Below are 19,072 nucleotides of genomic sequence, written 5' to 3'. Positions count from 1 at the left end.
ATTTTAAAAGTACTAAAAGTGGGAGGAGGAGCTAAGATGGCAGAGGAGTAGGACAGGGAGAACATTTTCTCCCCCACAAATTCATCAAAAGAACATTTAAACGCCGAGTAAATTCCACAAAACAACTTCTGAAAGCCAGCAGAGGACATCAGGCACCCAGAAAAGCAACCCAAGTCTTCGAAAGGAGGTAGGGAAAAATATAAAAGACAAAAAAAGGGACAAAAGAGGGAGGGACGGAGTTCCGACTCGGGAAGGGAGTCTTAAAAAGAAAGAAGTTTCCAAACACCAGGAAACCTTCTCACTGCTGAATCTGTGCCGAGCTTTGGACGCACAGAGGTCAACATAACAGGGAGGAAAAATAAATAATTAAAACCCCCACATTGCGAGCCCTACGGTAACTCCCCCAGCGGAGATGCAGCGCAGACGCCTGCATACGCCATTAGCAAGCAGGGGCTGGGCAGGGAGGCGCGGCGCGGCCTGCATCGCAAGAATCTGGCCTGAATACCCCGAGCACTATCTGAGCGAAATAATTTGGGCTAGCAAAGCAGACTGTGGGATATCTACCACGCGAAAAGCCAGCCCTAACCTATGACACCACCAGGCCCACGCACGGAATAAAGGACTGAACAGAGATAGCCGGCGGCAGACCATCCCCCTCCGGTGATAGGCAGCCAGAGCCGGAAGGGGACAATCGCAGCCCCAGAGAGACATTATCTATAAAACTGTAAGCAGGCTTCTTTGCTAACTAAAACTTCTTGGGGGTCTGGACGGTCAACATCTGCCTGAGAAGGTGTGCTGGTGCACAACTAGATAACCGAGCGGTGGGGAGGCGATAAGTCGCAGCAATCGCGCGCGCAAAACACCTCATCACCTGAGCTGCTCGGATCTGGGAAGGGCACAAAACGCAGGCCCAACTGAGAGTCTGTGCCTCTGAGGACTACCCGAGTGCCTGAACCTGAGCGGCTTGGACCTGGGAAGTACAGGCAGCCCAGGGCGGGCCGCGGATAGTTAGTGGCGGAGCAACCTAGAGCCTGAGCAGCGTGGGCAGAGAGGCTACACGCGCCGTGAACTGGGGGCAGACCCAGTGAGGCTGAGGCACTGCGAGCACACGCCAGTGTTATTTGGTTGCAGCATCCCTCCCTACCTCCCCTCAGTGCGACTGAACAAGTGAGCCTATTAAAAAAAAAAAAATTTAAGTCCTCTATTATTCCTTTAATTTGCACTTTTATAACCACTTTGCAAAAAAAAAAAAAAAAAAAGACCCTATTTTTTTAAAGCAAACTTCATATATATTTTTTTAATAATTTTTTGACCTTTTTTTTTCTTTTTCCTTCTTTTCTTTAACATTGTATTTTTGAAATTCCAAACTCTACTCTAGATTCTTAATTTTAGCTTTTTAGTATTTGTTATCAATTTTGTACCTATAGGTTTTTTTTTGTTTGTTTTTGTTTTTATATAATTTCTGTGACCCTTTTTTATTTTTTCTTTTTCTCTGTTTCTTTCTCTTCTTCTTTTAAATAACATTGTATATCTGAAATTCCAAACTATTCTAGATTTTTAATTTATGCTTTTTGGTATTTGTTATCAATTTTGTACCTGTATTTTTTTTTTTCATATAATGTATGCGACCTTGTTCTTGTTTGTTTGTTTTTTCTCTCTCTCTTTCTTTTTCTTCTTCTTTTTTTAACATTGTATTTTTGAAATTCCAAACTCTACTCTAGATTTTTAACTTTTGCTTTTTGGTATTAGTTATCAATTTTGTACCTAAATTTTCTGAATAATTTTTGCGACCTTGTTTGTTTTTGTTTGTTCGTTTTTTCTCTCTTTCTTTTCCTTCTTCTTTTCTTTAACATCGTATTTTTGAAATTCCAAACTCTACTCTAGATTTTAAATTTTTGCTTTTATGTATTTGTTACCAATTTTGTACCTTTAAGAACCCAATCTTCAGTACCCATTTTTCACTAGGGAGCAAGATTACCGACTTAACTGCTCCCTCTCCCTTTGGACTCTCCTTTTTCTCCACTAGGTCGCTTGTGTCTCCTCCCTAACCCCTCTCTACTCTACCCAACTCTGTGAATTTCTGTGTGTTCCAGACGGTGGAGAACACTTAGGGAACTGATTACTGGCTGGATCTGTCTCCCTCCTTTTCATTCCCCCCATTTATCCTCCTGGCCACCTCTGCCACCTTCTTCCTTCTTCTCTTTTCTGTATAACTCTGTGAACAACTCTGAGCGGTCCAGTTGTAGAGTGCACATAAGGAAGAGATTACTGAATAGCCCACTCTCTCCTCTATTGACTCCACCTCATCTCATTCGGGTCACCTCTAACTCCCTCCTCACTCTTCTCTTCTTCATATAATGCTGTAAACCTCTCTGAGTGAAACAAGTTTCAGGGCAAGACATACCAAGCAAATTCTCCAGCAGCAAGGAACACAGCCCTGAGCTCCAAGATACCGGCAGCCCAAAGTCATCCCAAAACCATAGACATCCCATAACTCATTACTGGACATTTCATTGCACTCCAGAGAGAAGAAATACAGCTCCACTCACCAGAACACCAACACAAGCTTCCCTAACCAAGAAACCTTGACAAGCCACCTGTACAAACCCACACACAGTGAGGAAACGCCACAATAAAGAGAACTCCACAAACTGCCAGAATACAGAAAGGACACCCCAAACTCAGCAATTTAAACAAGATGAAGAGACAGAGGAATACCCAGCAGACAAAGGAACAGGATAAAAGCCCACCAAACCAAACAAAAGACGAAGAGATAGGGAATCTACCTGATAAAGAATTCCGAATAATGATAGTGAAATTGATCCAAAATCTTGAAATCAAAATGGAATCACAGATAAATAGCTTGGAGACAAAGATTGAGAAGATGCAAGAAAAGTTTAACAAGGACCTAGAAGAAATAAAAGAGAGTCAATATAAAATAAATAATGCAATAAATGAAATTAAAAACACTCTGGAGGCAACAAATAGTAGAATAACAGAGGCAGAAGATAGGATTAGTGAATTAGAAGATAGAATGGTAGAAATAAATGAATCAGAGAGGATAAAAGAAAAACGAATTAAAAGAAATGAGGACAAACTCAGAGACCTCCAGGACAATATTAAATGCTACAACATTCAAATCATAGGGGTCCCAGAAGAAGAAGACAAAAAGAAAGACCATGAGAAAATACTTGAGGAGATAATAGTTGAAAACTTCCCTAAAATGGGGAAGGAAATAATCACCCAAGTCCAAGAAACCCAGAGAGTCCCAAACAGGATAAACCCAAGGCGAAACACCCCAAGATACATATTAATCAAATTAACAAAGATCAAACACAAAGAACAAATATTAAAAGCAGCAAGGGAAAAACAACAAATAACACACAAGGGAATTCCCATTAGGATAACAGCTGATCTTTCAATAGAAACTCTTCAAGCCAGGAGGGAATGGCAAGACATACTTAAAGTGATGAAAGAAAATAACCTACAGCCCAGATTATTGTACCCAGCAAGGATCTCATTCAAATATGAAGGAGAAATCAAAAGCTTCTCAGACAAGCAAAAGCTGAGAGAATTCAGCACCACCAAACCAGCTCTCCAACAAATACTAAAGGATATTCTCTAGACAGGAAACACAAAAACAGTGTATAAACTCGAACCCAAAACAATAAAGTAAATGGCAACGGGATCATACTTATCAGTAATTACCTTAAATGTAAATGGGTTGAATGCCCCAACCAAAAGACAAAGACTGGCTGAATGGATACAAAAACAAGACCCCTACATATGTTGCCTACAAGAGACCCACCTCAAAACAGGGGACACATACAGACTGAAAGTGAAGGGCTGGAAAAAGATTTTTCATGCAAATAGGGACCAAAAGAAAGCAGGAGTAGCAATACTTATATCAGATAAAATAGACTTTAAAACAAAGGCTGTGAAAAGACACAAAGATGGTCACTACCTAATGATCAAAGGATCAATCCAAGAAGAAGATATAACAATTATAAATATATATGCACCCAACACGGGAGCACCGCAGTATGTAAGACAAATGCTAACAAGTATGAAAGGAGAAATTAACAATAACACAATAATAGTGGGAGACTTTAATACCCCACTCACACCTATGGATAGATCAACTAAACAGAAAATTAACAAGGAAACACAAACGTTAAACGATACAATAGACCAGTTAGACCTAATTGATATCTATAGGACATTTCATCCCAAAACAATGAAGTTCACCTTTTTCTCAAGTGCACATGGAACCTTCTCCAGGATAGATCACATCCTGGGCCATAAATCTAGCCTTGGTAAATTCAAAAAAATAGAAAACATTCCAAGCATCTTTTCTGACCACAATGCAGTAAGATTAGATCTCAATTACAGGAGAAAAACTATTAAAAATTCCCAACATATGGAGGCTGAACAACACGCTGGTGAATAACCAACAAATCACAGAAGAAATCAAAAAAGAAATCAAAATTTGCATAGAAACGAATGAAAATGAAAACACAACAACTCAAAACCTGTGGGACACTTTAAAAGCAGTCCTAAGGGGAAGGTTCATAGCAATACAGGCATACCTAAAGAAACAAGAAAAAAGTCCAATAAATAACCTAACTCTACACCTAAAGCAACTAGAAAAGGAAGAAATGAAGAACCCCAGGGTTAGTAGAAGGAAAGAAATCTTAAAAATTAGGGCAGAAATAAATGCAAAAGAAACAAAAGAGACCATAGCAAAAATCAACAAAGCCAAAAGCTGATTCTTTGAAAGGATAAATAAAATTGACAAACCATTAGCCAGACTCATCAAGAAACAAAGGGAGAAAAATCAAATCAATAAAATTAGAAATGAAAATGCAGAGATCACAACAGACAACACAGAAATACAAAGGATCATAAGAGACTACTATCAACAATTATATGCCAATAAAATGGACAACGTGGAAGAAATGGACAAATTCTTAGAAAAGTACAACTTTCCAAAACTGGAACAGGAAGAAATAGAAAATCTTAACAGACCCATCACAAGCATGGAAATTGAAACTGTAATCAAAAATCTTCCAGCAAACAAAAGCCCAGGTCCAGACGGCTTCACAGCTGAATTCTACCAAAAATTTAGAGAAGAGCTAACACCTATCCTGCTCAAACTCTTCCAGAAAATTGCAGAGGAAGGTAAACTTCCAAACTCATTCTATGAGGCCACCATCACCCTAATACCAAAACCTGACAAAGACCCCACAAAAAAAGAAAACTACAGGCCAATATCACTGATGAACATAGATGCAAAAATCCTTAACAAAATTCTAGCAATCAGAATCCAACAATACGTTAAAAAGATCATACACCATGACCAAGTGGGCTTTATCGCAGGGATGCAAGGATTCTTCAATATCCGCAAATCAATCAATGTAATACACCACATTAACAAATTGAAAAACAAAAACCATATGATTATCTCAATAGATGCAGAGAAAACCTTTGACAAAATTCAACATCCATTTATGATAAAAACTCTCCAGAAAGCAGGAATAGAAGGAACATACCTCAACATAATAAAAGCTGTATATGACCAAGCAAACATTATCCTCAATGGTGAAAAATTGAAAGCATTTCCTCTAAAGTCAGGAACAAGACAAGGGTGCCCACTTTCACCATTACTATTCAACATAGTTTTGGAAGTTTTGGCCACAGCAATCAGAGCAGAAAAAGAAATAAAAGGAATCCAAATTGGAAAAGAAGAAGTAAAACTCTCGCTGTTTGCAGATGACAGGATCCTCTACATAGAGAACCCTAAAGACTCCACCAGAAAATTACTAGAACTAATCAATGATTATAGTAAAGTTGCAGGATATAAAATCAACACACAGAAATCCCTTGCATTCCTATACACTAATAATGAGAAAACTGAAAGAGAAATTAAGGAAACAATTCCATTCACCATTGCAACGGAAAGAATAAAATACTTAGGAATATATCTACCTAAAGAAACTAAAGACCTATATATAGAAAACTATAAAACACTGGCGAAAGGAATCAAAGAGGACACTAACAGATGGAGAAATATACCATGTTCATGGATTGGAAGAATCAATATAGTGAAAATGAGTACATTACCCAAAGCAATTTATAGATTCAATGCAATCCCTATCAAGCTACCAACGGTATTCTTCACAGAGCTAGAACAAATAATTTCACAATTTGTATGGAAATACAAAAAACCTCGAATAACCAAAGCAATCTTGAGAAAGAAGAATGGAACTGGAGGAATCAACCTACCTGACTTCAGGCTCTATTACAAAGCCACAGTTATCAAGACAGTATGGTACTGGCACAAAGACAGAAATATTGATCAACGGAACAAAATAGAAAGCCCAGAGATAAATCCACGCACATATGGACACCTTATCTTTGACAAAGGAGGCAAGAATGTACAATGGATTAAAGACAATCTCTTTAACAAGTGGTGCTGGGAAAACTGGTCAACCACTTGTAAAAGAATGAAACTAGAACACTTTCTAATACCTTACACAAAAATAAACTCAAAATGGATTAAAGATCTCAACGTAAGACCAGAAACTATAAAACTCCTAGAGGAGAACATAGGCAAAACACTCTCCGACATACATCACAGCAGGATCCTCTATGACCCACATCCCAGAATATTGGAAATAAAAGCAAAAATAAACAAATGGGACCTAATTAAACTTACAAGCTTCTGCACAACACAGGAAACTATTAGCAAGGTGAAAAGACAGCCTTCAGAATGGGAGAAAATAATAACAAATGAAGCAACTGACAAACAACTAATCTCAAAAATATACAAGCAACTCCTACAGCTCAACTCCAGAAAAATAAATGATCCAATCAAAAAATGAGCCAAAGAACTAAATAGACATTTCTCCAAAGAAGACATACAGATGGCTAACAAACACATGAAAAGATGCTCTACATCACTCATTATCAGAGAAATGCAAATCAAAACCACAATGAGGTACCATTTCACGCCAGTCAGAATGGCTGCAATCCAAATGTCTACAAGCAATAAATGCTGGAGAGGGTGTGGAGAAAAGGGAACCCTCTTACACTGTTGGTGGGAATGCAAACTAATACAGCCACTATGGAGAACAGTGTGGAGATTCCTTAAAAAACTGGAAATAGAACTGCCTTATGACCCAACAATCCCACTGCTGGGTATACACACTGAGGAAACCAGAAGGGAAAGAGACACGTGTATCCCAATGTTCATCGCAGCACTGTTTATAATAGCCAGGACATGGAAGCAACCTAGATGTCCATCAGCAGATGAATGGATAAGAAAGCAGTGGTACATATACACAATGGAGTATTACTCAGCCATTAAAAAGAATACATTTGAATCAGTTCTAATGAGATGGATGAAACTGGAACCTATTATACAGAGTGAAGTAAGCCAGAAAGAAAAATACCAATACAGTATACTAATGCATATATATGGAATTTAGAAAGATGGTAACAATAACCCTGTGTACGAGACAGCAAAAGAGACACCGATGTATAGATCAGTCTTATGGACTCTGTGAGAGAGAGAGAGGGTGGGGAGATTTGGGAGAATACCATTGAAACATGTATAATATCATGTATGAAACGAGTCGCCAGTCCAGGTTGGATGCACGGTACTGGATGCTTGGGGCTGGTGCACTGGGCCGACCCAGAGGGAGGGTAGGGGAGGGAGGTGGGAGGAGGGTTCACGATGGGGAACGTGGTTACACCTGTGGCGGATTCATTTCGATATTTGGCAAAACTTATACAATATTGTAAAGTTTAAAAATAAAATAAAATTAAAATAAATAAATAAAATCCAAAAAAAGAAGTACTAAAAGTCACTTAATATTACATTTCAGAGGTTTAAATGATAGCCATTTATGGCTTGTGTATTCCACTTCAATAAAAAATGATAGTGTAACAAAATCTGTGTTGAAATTTTTCTTTTGTTTCTGTCTCTATATATATACACACAATTAAATTGTTAATTAAATTGTGTAAATACATATGATGCACTTTTATTTAATCATAAAATTACTGAATAATCATCATTTAAATTAATTATCATATTTGTAAATTAAAATAGAAGACTTTATGTTTCAATATCATTTTATCCAAACATTGTCTCAACCTATATAGTAATTGCATATTAAGAAATGAGGAGAGAATGAATATAGGTATACATGTATAACTGAGTTCCTTCACTGTCCACCTAAAACTACCACAACATTGTTAATCACCTATACCCCAAAACAAAATGTTTTTGATGTTAAAAAAAATTAAAAAGAAATATATCAGAAGTTGCCTGTATGTTATATAATTTGACTGTGAATGAGTGTCAATAAAACCTTCTGAAACATCATTAGTGCTTTTAACTTCTGTCCTACACATCCTTACAAGGAAAGAAAAAACACTTCAATAAATATTAAAGTATCTAATATTCATTAAAGCTAAATTGTGTTCATTCTCACTCCCCTGTATATAAGGCTCGTATGCCAGCACGTAGATATAAATACATACAGATAAATTTATTCTCTAATTTGTGTGTCACTTTATAAACAGTAAGAATGGAAAGCTTTCACTTCTTTTCCTTCTCCAATAGGTGTTAGCTTAAATCCAATGCCAGCACCTGTATCACAAGTGTATGTATTCCATTGGGATACATAATACATTTTAAGATATATTTAGTTCAAAGGTACAAATATCAAGAGATTTAGTAGCTGAGGACTGTGAAAGTACATATAGTGTAGAATCATGACGTTTTTTTTACTTATATCCTGAACACCTGGACCAGATTGCATTCAGCTCACTGTTTTGCTTCAGAAACTAAGGTATTAAAGCACATGCAAAAGCAGGAATAGAAACAGGGTTTTTGTTTAATATGTAGGCAAAAAACACATGGAGATAATTTTTGGATGTACATTAATTGATTATTAACTTCACATGACTGAAGGTTTTATTCCATCTACCTATTAGAAGGCAGAAGTAAAGATTGGATTTAAATAGAAAAATGTTTATTTCTCCAATTCACAGATTGCAATATAGTGTAATTTTCCATGATTATTTTTCAAAGTAAATAGGAATCCACATCTGTAGTGGTAAATATCAAGCCGGAATCACCCTCATGACCAGAGCAATGGGACTACGGCAGGAGAATAGCTCTTGAGCATGATCACAACACTTGCCATTCACCTACCTCCCATTGCTCCCCAGAAAAGAATCTCGCTCACTTACTTTATTTCTAGAGATACATATTTGTGACTGTATTTAATCCGTTTTAGACAGGGAAACCAGCTTGGAGGAATAAACTTCATGATCGAAAAAGAACATGGGATGTAAAATTGAGGACTGACTAGTGAGGAAGCAAACATTTTCTGTGGAATTTAGAAATGGGAATAGTCAACAGGTGACAGTAATTGTACTTATAAATAAATAGCCATGTTCTTGTGTTGATGTAAAAATTTCAATACACTCTAACAGAATAGTATGAGCCCATTTTCCTTGTAGAAAAATTAAGCTATAATGTATTGAAATCACTTTATATTTGTTTTGGGAAAAAACCTAACATAATTATGGTCAGTACTACAATATTTGGTGTAAGTTGGGATCTTTAACTGAGTGTTTTTGCAAATGGGACCTATACTTCTCTTGTAACAATAAATCCAGTGTCAATAATCAACACTAGAACTATCAAAAGGAAATATGGATGAAAAGATAGATATTTAGCTCATATTAGGAGCTATATCCCTAGGAGTAGAGCAGAATGAACTCAGTTATGTTTACTATTCTTGCTTTGTGGGTATCTATGATTTCGCTACTTACTTCTTTTGCTTGGACATACATAGTTAAGAGTTGACTATTCACAATATTGTAAAGCAATTTTCCTCCAATTAAAGGAAAAGAGTTGACTATTCAAATATATTGAGAGGAAGAAATGAGTAACAATACTATTTTTCAACAACTATTAAAATCTGTATACACTAGTCAAATAGGTATCAATAATACATTTCCAGTCTATTCTATTCCATAATGATCAGTTATAATGTGTGAAAATATATGTGTAACTGCGTGTATATATATATGAATTGTTACAGTTTTGTTTTTTAATGACAATTTTCAAAGAAATATGGAAAATATAATTGCATACATACATTAGGAGCAAATTTACAAACCTGACAAGAAATAAATCTGATAACAATTTTTATACATAAGGAAACGCATTCTTATAAACTCATATGATTTTTTGTCAAAAATGCTAGTTGCAAGGCCTTTGTTAAGCTTCGAGATTATTAGTTTCAGTCAGAATCAGTGTTGCTAGATAGGAATGCTGCTTCTGTTGCTAAGTCGCTTCAGTCGTGTCTGACTCTGTGCGACCCTACGGACAACAGCCCACCAGGCTCCTTTGTCCACTGGATTCTCTAGGCAAGAATACTGGAGCGGGTTGCCATTTCCTTCTCCAAGGCATGCATGCATGCTAAGTCGCTTCAGTCGTGTCCGACTCTGTGCAACCCTACGGACAGCACCCCACCAGGCTCCTCGGTCCACAGGATTCTCCAGGCAAGAACCCTGGAGTGGGCTACCATTTCCTTCTCCAAATAGGAATGAGGTTCAATTAATGCTATGATTGCATTAAGTGAGTTCCCCACCTTTAATATTTGCATTGTATGGGGACTTCCCTGGTGGCTCAGACAGTAAAGAATCTGCTTGCAGTGCAGGAGACCCAGGTTTGATTTCTGGGTCGGGAAGATCCCCTGGAGAAGGGCATGGCAACCTACTCCAGTATTCTTGCCTGGAGAATCCCATGGACAGAGGAGCCTGTCCGGCTACAGTCCGTGGGGTCACAAAGAGTCAGACACGACTGAGCGACTAACACCTTAACTCACTTGCCACCTTTAAATTTTCTACCATGTACTAATAAAGTGAACAAGATAATTTCAATTTATTCTTTTATTTTGTTTGTGGACAGCAATATGAAACAGAGAAATTTAGCAACTTGATACAATGAGGTTAAACTGCTACATGTAAAGTATCTCATCTATTGTTTCATGAAGGTGATTTTGGTCCACTATTTATTGAGTTGGCCAAAAAGTTGGTTCAGGTAGTGAATATATTATTCAATACAGCTCTGGATGAAAATGAAAAATGTGTCTTTTATTTTTACTTAAAACCAACTGAATTCTTTGGCCAACTCAATACTAGTTTGGATTTCTATTTTGTGTTTTGTAATATTTCTTCCTTAACTTGTGGGTATGTTTTTAGTGTATTTGTGTAATTTTTGTTTAATTAGTATAAATTTTGTTTCCAAAACTTTTGTGCATTTTCAGTTTATTATTTTCTTTGCACTCTCCTTATGATTTATATATACATATACATTTTATTGCATAAATATTTTCATATAATGAAGGGCTTCCCAGGTGTCACTAGTGGTAAAGAACCTGCCTGCCACTGCAGGAGACTTGAGATGCAGTTTTGATCCCTGAGTCAGAAAGATCTGGAGAAAAGGGCTCAGCAACTCACTCCAGTATTCCTACATGGAGAATCCCATGGACAGAGGAAGCACAGTTCACAGGGTCGCAGAGTTGACATGACTGAAGCGACTTGGCTTGTATGCATGCAATGTAAAGTGCCACCAATTTGTAGTACTGTTTTACCAATGGAACTTTATTTCTAAATCCAAACATCTGTTTTGACTGGTGCCTTATTTGTTACCTTCTTTTTGAAATTCTTTTGTTATCTATTTTGTAATGAAGAATTTTTTTAGATTTAAGTGTTCTCTTGTCTTATGAAGTAGAATTTATACTTCTGTTTCTTCCTTTTATACTTTGAAAAAATAATATTTAAATACATGTTTAAATGTTTAACATGTTAACATGTTTAAACATGTTAACATGTTAACATGTTTAAACATGTTAAATGTCCTTGAAACATGTGTATTACCATATGTGAAATGGATCGCCAGTCCAGATTCTATGCATGATACAGGGTGCTCGGGGCTCGTGTGCTGGGATGATCCAGAAGGATGGGATGGGGAGGGAGGTGGGAGGGGGGTTCAGTATGGGGAACACATGTACACCCATGGTGGATTCATGTCAATGTATGGCAAAACCAATACAATATTGTAAAGTAATTAGCCTCCAAAAAATAAATAAATAAATAAATGTTAAAAAGTAAAAAAATAGAAAAAAAAGAAATTATGTTTTCTACTATGTAAGTTTAAATGTAATTAAAAATCCTTAAAACCCTGAGATAATTTAAATTAATTACTGATTAATCATTTGGTAACTAGTTTTTTTTATTGAATTCTAAAACATTGATTAATAAAAGCATAATTTTAAGTTCAAATAAATAAATATTTAGAGTGGAGTGAAATAGTTCTTAAAGTTTTATGAAATTTGAATCATTAGTTCAGGAATCTATTCATTCACTCAAAATTTATTGATATTTAAAGTGTAATATGTTGCTATACAATGCAAGTGAGTTAGTCACTCAGTCATGTCTGACTCTTTGTGACCCCATAGACTGTAGACTGACAGGATCCTCTGTCCATGGGATTCTCCAGGCAAGAATACTGGAGTGGGTTGCCATACCCTTCTCCAGGGGATCTTCCCCACCCAGGAATCAAACCTGGGTCTCTTGCACTGCAGGCAGATTCTTTACTGTCTGAGCCACCAGGGAAGTCCCCACACTATGCAAATATAAATATAAATACAATAAGTTCAAATATTAAGATTTTGCTTAAATTCTGGTGGATCCAAGTTGTGAGTTCTTTTTATATTACTATGATGCTAAAATAGAAAGAGATATTGATCCATTGACAAATATATTCCTTACCTATGATGCCTGCCTCTTTTTTATTTACATCATGTTAAGTAGTTTAATGGATGACTCCCTGTCCTCTCTGAGATAAAGTTGATATTCCAAAATAAAGTGGTGCTTGAAGTTGCAGTGGTTGTAGGAGGGTACAAAATAAGATAGAAAATTGCAATTAACAAAGCAAAAAATAGCAGTGAACTTGAGAAGAAAGCAGAGCACAGTAACAGATGAAAGAAACTGTTCTAGCATGCTCTAAGACCATTTTCATTTTCCTCTTTAAATTCTCCAGATATCCTCCAAAATTTTGCTTAGTTTCATTTCTACCTACTCGTATATGACTCCAAGAATTTATTATAGCACAAGAAAGGCCTTTGAAGGGCACTCTTATTAAGCAGTTCATACCATGTTACTTTACTATTTCCAAAAAAGGTGCTTTTTGCAATATCTAAACTGTCCTCCTTTGTTGTGAATACATAAAGATAAAACAGGGTTGTAGGTAGAAAAATTAACAAGTAACAACTTTATATCCCTGATTCATCCACTATTTTAAATAATGCTAACTATACTCTTAGTGTATCATTGGACTGTACTATAAGTATATATAGTAAAATGATGGGAAAAGTTTAATTTAATATATACTATGTTAAATTAATTTATGTTATGTTATTTAACATAGTATAGGTTTAATTAATTTAACATAGGGAAAAAATTTAACATATACTATGGATGCAAATATATCAGATGTGATAAAGTCCAAGGACGAGGCATCATTAAAATTGACAAGGTGAATCTAATTTTTATATTTAACTGTGAGATTGTGTCCCTCTACTACTCAATATCAAGAACACTAGAAGCCAATCACATATTTCTCTAGGATGCATATTGGTCGATTATTTTCTGGGAAAAATGCAAATCCCTCAGGGAAAAAATCCACTGGGAAATAAGAATGTCAACAGTGCTACAAAGGAGACCTTACAGGAGCACACAAAGTAAATCCAACCAATTAATGAGACTCGCTCATCACCTGGAGTTTCAAATCAGCTTACTAAGGACTCTTTGTGAATTAATCATCAAAGAATACTAATAATGAGAAAATAGAGAAATTAAGGGAACAATTCCATTCACCATTACAACAAAAAGAATAAAATACTTAGGAATATATCTGCCTAAAGAAACTAAAGACCTATATATAGAAAGCTATAAAACACTGGTGAAAGGAATCAAAGAGGACACTAATAGATGGAGAAATATACCATGTACATGGATTGGAAGAATCAATATAGTGAAAATGAGTATACTACCCAAAGCAACCTATAAATTCAATAGAATCCCTATCAAGCTACCAACGGTATTTTTCATAGAGCTAGAACAAATAATTTCACAATTTGAATGGAAATACAAAAAAAACTCGAATAGGCAAAGCAATCTTGAGAAAGAAGAATGGAACTGGAGGAATCAACCTACCTGACTTCAGGCTCTACTACAAAGCTACAGTCATCAAGACAGTATGGTACTGGCACAAAGACAGAAATATAGATCAGTGGAACAAAATAGAAAGCCCAGAGATAAATCCACACACCTATGGACACCTTATCTTTGACAAAGGAGGCAAGAATGTACAATGGATTAAAGAAATCTCTTTAACAAGTGGTGCTGGGAAAACTGATCAACCACTTGTAAAAGAATGAAACTAGAACACTTTCTAACACCATACACAAAAATAAACTCAAAATGGATTAAAGATCTAAATGTAAGACCAGAAACTATAAAACTCCTAGAGGAGAACATAGGCAAAACACTCTCCGACATAAATCACAGCAGGATCCTCTATGACCCACCTCCCAGAATACTGCAAATAAAAGCAAAAATAAACAAATGGGACCTAATTAACCTTAAAAGCTTCTGCACAACAATGGAAACTATAAGTAAGGTGAAAAGACAGCCTTCAGAATGGGAGAAAATAATAGCAAATGAAATAACTGACAAACAACTAATCTCAAAAATATACAAGCAACTCCTGAAGCTCAATTCCAGAAAAATAAATGACCCAATCAAACAAGGAGCCAAAGAACTAAATAGATATTTCTCCAAAGAAGACATACAGATGGCTAACAAACACAAGAAAAGATGCTCAACATCACTCATTATCAGAGAAATGCAAATCAAAACCACAATAAGGTACCATTTCACACCAGTCAGAATAGCTGCGATCCAAACATCTACAAGCAATAAATGCTGGAGAGGGTGTGGAGAAAAGGGAACCCTCTTACACTGTTGGTGGGAATGCAAACTAGTAAAGCCACTATGGAGAACAGTGTGGAGATTCCTTAAAAAACTGGAAATAGAACTGCCTTATGACCCAACAATCCCACTACTGGGCATACACACTGAGGAAACCAGAATTGAAAGAGACATATGTACCCCAATGTTCATTGCAGCACTGTTTATAATAGCCAGGATATGGAAACAACCTAGATGTCCATCAGCAGATGAATGGATAAGAAAGCAGTGGTACATATACACAATGGAGTATTACTCAGCCATTAAAAAGAATACATTTGAATCAGTTCTAATGAGGTGGATGAAACTGGAGTCTATTATACAGAGTGAAGTAAGCCAGAAAGAAAAACACCAATACCATATACTAATGCATATATATGGAATTTAGAAAGATGGTAACGATAACCCTGTATGCGAGACAGCAAAAGAGATACAGATGTACAGAACAGTCTTTTGGACTCTGTGGGAGAGGGAGAGGGTGGGATGATTTGGGAGAATGGCATTGAAACATGATAATATCATATAAGAAACGAATCGCCAGTCCAGGTTCAATGCAGGATATAGGATGCTTGGGGCTGGTGCACTGGGATGATCCAGAGGTATGGTACAGGGAGGGAGGTGGGAGAGGTGTTCAAGATGGCGAACACATGTATACCCGTGGTGGATTCATGTTGATGTATGGCAAAACCAATACAATATTTTAAAGTAAAAAAAAAATAATAATAAAATAAAATACATTAATGATATTAAAAAAAGAACATATGACATTTGAAAAATAGTTCAAATATTAAGATTAAAAACAATACAAGCTATAAAATAGACTATTAAAATTAGAGGTCAATAAAAATAATATGTATAAAAGAATTCTTATTTTTGTCTAAATATGTATCTTTTTAAACCTACCTTCTTCATTATCTTATTATAAGTATAATGGAATGGTATCACTTGGATTAGAATGAATATATTTTCCAGGACTATATTCATACTATTGTTCTGTACATACTATTGTTTTGAACCACATTTTTCAAAATTTTATGTCCTGATAATACATCCTTAATATTTAATTTATTGAAAGCATATAAATAAATATATAATAGACATTTAGGAGAAACAGATCATGAAATATGTTTCCCCTTTTGCATTAAAATGTTTAAGTGATTAATAAATTTTGACAGATAAGCACTAACATGATTCAAGTAATTTGATTTTCAAAATCTTTACCTCAAACTAATATTTTTTTTAATTTTATTTTATTTTTAAACTCAAACTAATATTTTAATGCCTGCTTTATTCTTTATACCCTGGCTATCTGGAGTGCTCCAAGAATCAAAACTACATCAAGTAGGAGAAAGTTACTGAAAACCAGAATTAATTGGTTTTGAATAACAATGATATTCCTAAATCACATTTCTCTTTTATTATTACAGTTTTGGGCGAGTCATTAGCAAATTTTGATAAAAGCTTCCTCACTTAAAATGTGCACTAAATTATTTCATATATTTCAATTAAAATTAAATGGGACACAGTATTATTTAACAAAATCTCAAATCCTTGAAATAAGAGTTATTTTCAGTATCATATATTCTGGTCTATTACTTAAATATCTCCATGCACAGAAATTTCTATACTCCTTGCATATATTAAGTTTCTAATAATTCAGCAAAACAAATTCAAGAGTGCAGGCTGTGATATCAGAAGGCTACATCTTCTCCAGCTTTCATGAGTTGTAGGCTGAAGATAATGTGCAGAGTCATGATTTTCTCTAAAGTTCTGTTCCTCAGTTACGAGAAGATGAAAAAAATACAAACTGACTTATGGTATGAAGTTTGTGTTTTGATAAATAATTTAACACTCAATGTGTTAAAATAGCTCCTGTTTAATTAGAAATACCCAAAGAATGTTGGATACTTCTAATCTGCCTGCAAAGCCAGAGCCCCAGGTTTAATCCTTCCAGTCATGAAAATTCCCTGGAGAAGCGAATGGCTACCCACTCCAGTATTCTTGCCTGGAGAATTCTATGGACAGAGGAGCCTGGTGGGCTGCAGTCCATGGGGTCTCAAAGAGTTGGACATGACTGAGTGACTAACACTCTCAAAAACCTTTCCCTTTCAAGGAACGTTAGTGCTGGAATTAGAGTTTAAAAAGAGGATTCCCCTACAACACCTACAAAACCATGAATGTAACTTCTTCAAACACTGTCAGAGAGATTATTAAGAATAGTAACCTTGAATGTTTTTCTTCTTAGTGAATTATGTTCCAGGATCTCGGAAATTTCAACAGCTCAAAGTTTCAGGTCTCTGAGTTCATTCTTTTGGGATTCCCAGGCATTCACAGCTGGCAGCACTGGCTATCCCTGCCCCTGGTTCTGCTCTACCTCTTAGCTCTCAGTGCAAACATCCTTATCTTGATCATCATCAATCAAGAGGCAACACTGCACCAGCCTATGTATTATTTCCTGGGCATCCTGGCTGTGGTTGACATGGGCCTTGCTACCACCATCATGCCCAAGATTTTGACCATCTTGTGGTTCAATGCGAAGACCATTGGTCTCCCTGAGTGCTTTGTACAGATGTATGCCATACATAGCTTTGTAGGAATGGAATCAGGCATTTTTGTCTGCATGGCTATAGATAGATATGTGGCAATTTGTCAACCACTGTGTTATTCATCAATCATCACCAAATCTTTTGTGCTCAAAGCTACTGTGCTCATGGCACTCAGAAACAGCCTGACTACCATCCCAATTCCTGTGTTGGCGGCTCAGAGACACTATTGCTCAAAAAACCAAATTGAGCACTGTCTGTGCTCTAATCTTGGTGTCACTAGTCTATCCTGTGATGACAGAACGATCAACAGTGTTTACCAGCTACTTTTGGCCTGGATACTCATGGGGAGTGATTTGGGTTTTATTCTTGTATCCTATGCTTTGATACTTCACTCTGTACTGAAACTGAACTCAATGGAAGCTATATCCAAGGCCCTGAGTACCTGCACTTCCCACCTCATCCTAATCCTGTTTTTCTACACAGTCGTTATTGTCATTTCTATCACCCATAGTGCAACAATGATGTTTCCCCTCATCCCAGTTCTACTCAATGTACTCCACAACGTCATTCCTCCTGCCCTCAATCCTATGGTCTATGCACTCAAGAACAAGGAGCTCAGACAGGGCTTGCGTAAGCTCCTTAAGCTGGACTTAAAAGGTAGATAACTTGGGGAGGATGCTCAACTTTGTAATTTCCCTATGTATATATTCATTATATTCTTCAAAGAAGAACTAAGAAACACTAACATTTTTCAGTTACTTTATGGAATAAGTGGAAATTAATGAAACCTTCAAAATGAGAATGAAATAATCTTGCTTTTCAATAAATGTCTTCATCAAATGAGTAACGCAATGATGTTGATTGTCTCAAGGAATCCACAAAAAAACAACAGATATATATTCAGGAATATATATATTCCATTTTTGTCTCCAGTTTCTCTAAATAGAACTTCCAAACAATGTTTAATAGAGATGGTTAAAAGAGATATCTGCCATTTTCTTTTTTTTTAATTAAAGTATTTAATCCATATGTATTTTATTTAATTACTGATAGCATATAACTGCTCCATGACAAAACTAGACAGCATATTAAAAAGCAAAGACATCACTTTGATGACAAAGGCACTTAGAGTCAAAGTTATGGTTTCTCTGGTAGTCACTTATGGACAAGAGAGTTGGACCATAAAGAAGGCTGGTGCTAAAGCTGAAGCTCCCATCCTTTGGCCACCTGCTGCCTCAGTTCAGTTCAGTCACCCAGTCGTGTCCAACTCTTTGCGCCCCCATGAATCGCAGCACGCCAGGCCTCCCTGTCCATCACCAACTCCCGGAGTTCACCCAGACTCACGTCCATTGAGTAAGTGATGCCATCCAGCCATCTCATCCTCTGTCATCCCCTTCTCCTCC

At 36.3% G+C, this 19,072-nt stretch overlaps 1 protein-coding gene across 1 annotated transcript; it reads left to right on the top strand.

The window, feature by feature from the left end:
- The first annotated feature begins 17,374 nt into the window (after window positions 1-17,374).
- Window positions 17,375-18,334, top strand: OR56B2E (olfactory receptor family 56 subfamily B member 2E). The gene has a single exon (NM_001390517.1). The coding sequence runs from the start codon at window positions 17,375-17,377 to the stop codon at window positions 18,332-18,334; it is 960 nt and encodes a 319-aa protein (NP_001377446.1).
- Window positions 18,335-19,072: the final 738 nt, after the last annotated feature.

Source organism: Bos taurus, chromosome 15 (assembly GCF_002263795.3).
Source record: "Bos taurus isolate L1 Dominette 01449 registration number 42190680 breed Hereford chromosome 15, ARS-UCD2.0, whole genome shotgun sequence".
Taxonomy (NCBI): Eukaryota; Metazoa; Chordata; class Mammalia; order Artiodactyla; family Bovidae; genus Bos; species Bos taurus.
This window is presented reverse-complemented; position numbering and strand designations above follow the sequence as displayed.

Coding starts and splice junctions, on each gene's coding strand:
- OR56B2E (NM_001390517.1), top strand. CDS start 17,375: ATGTTCCAGGATCTCGGAAATTTCAACAGCTCAAAGTTTCAGGTCTCT.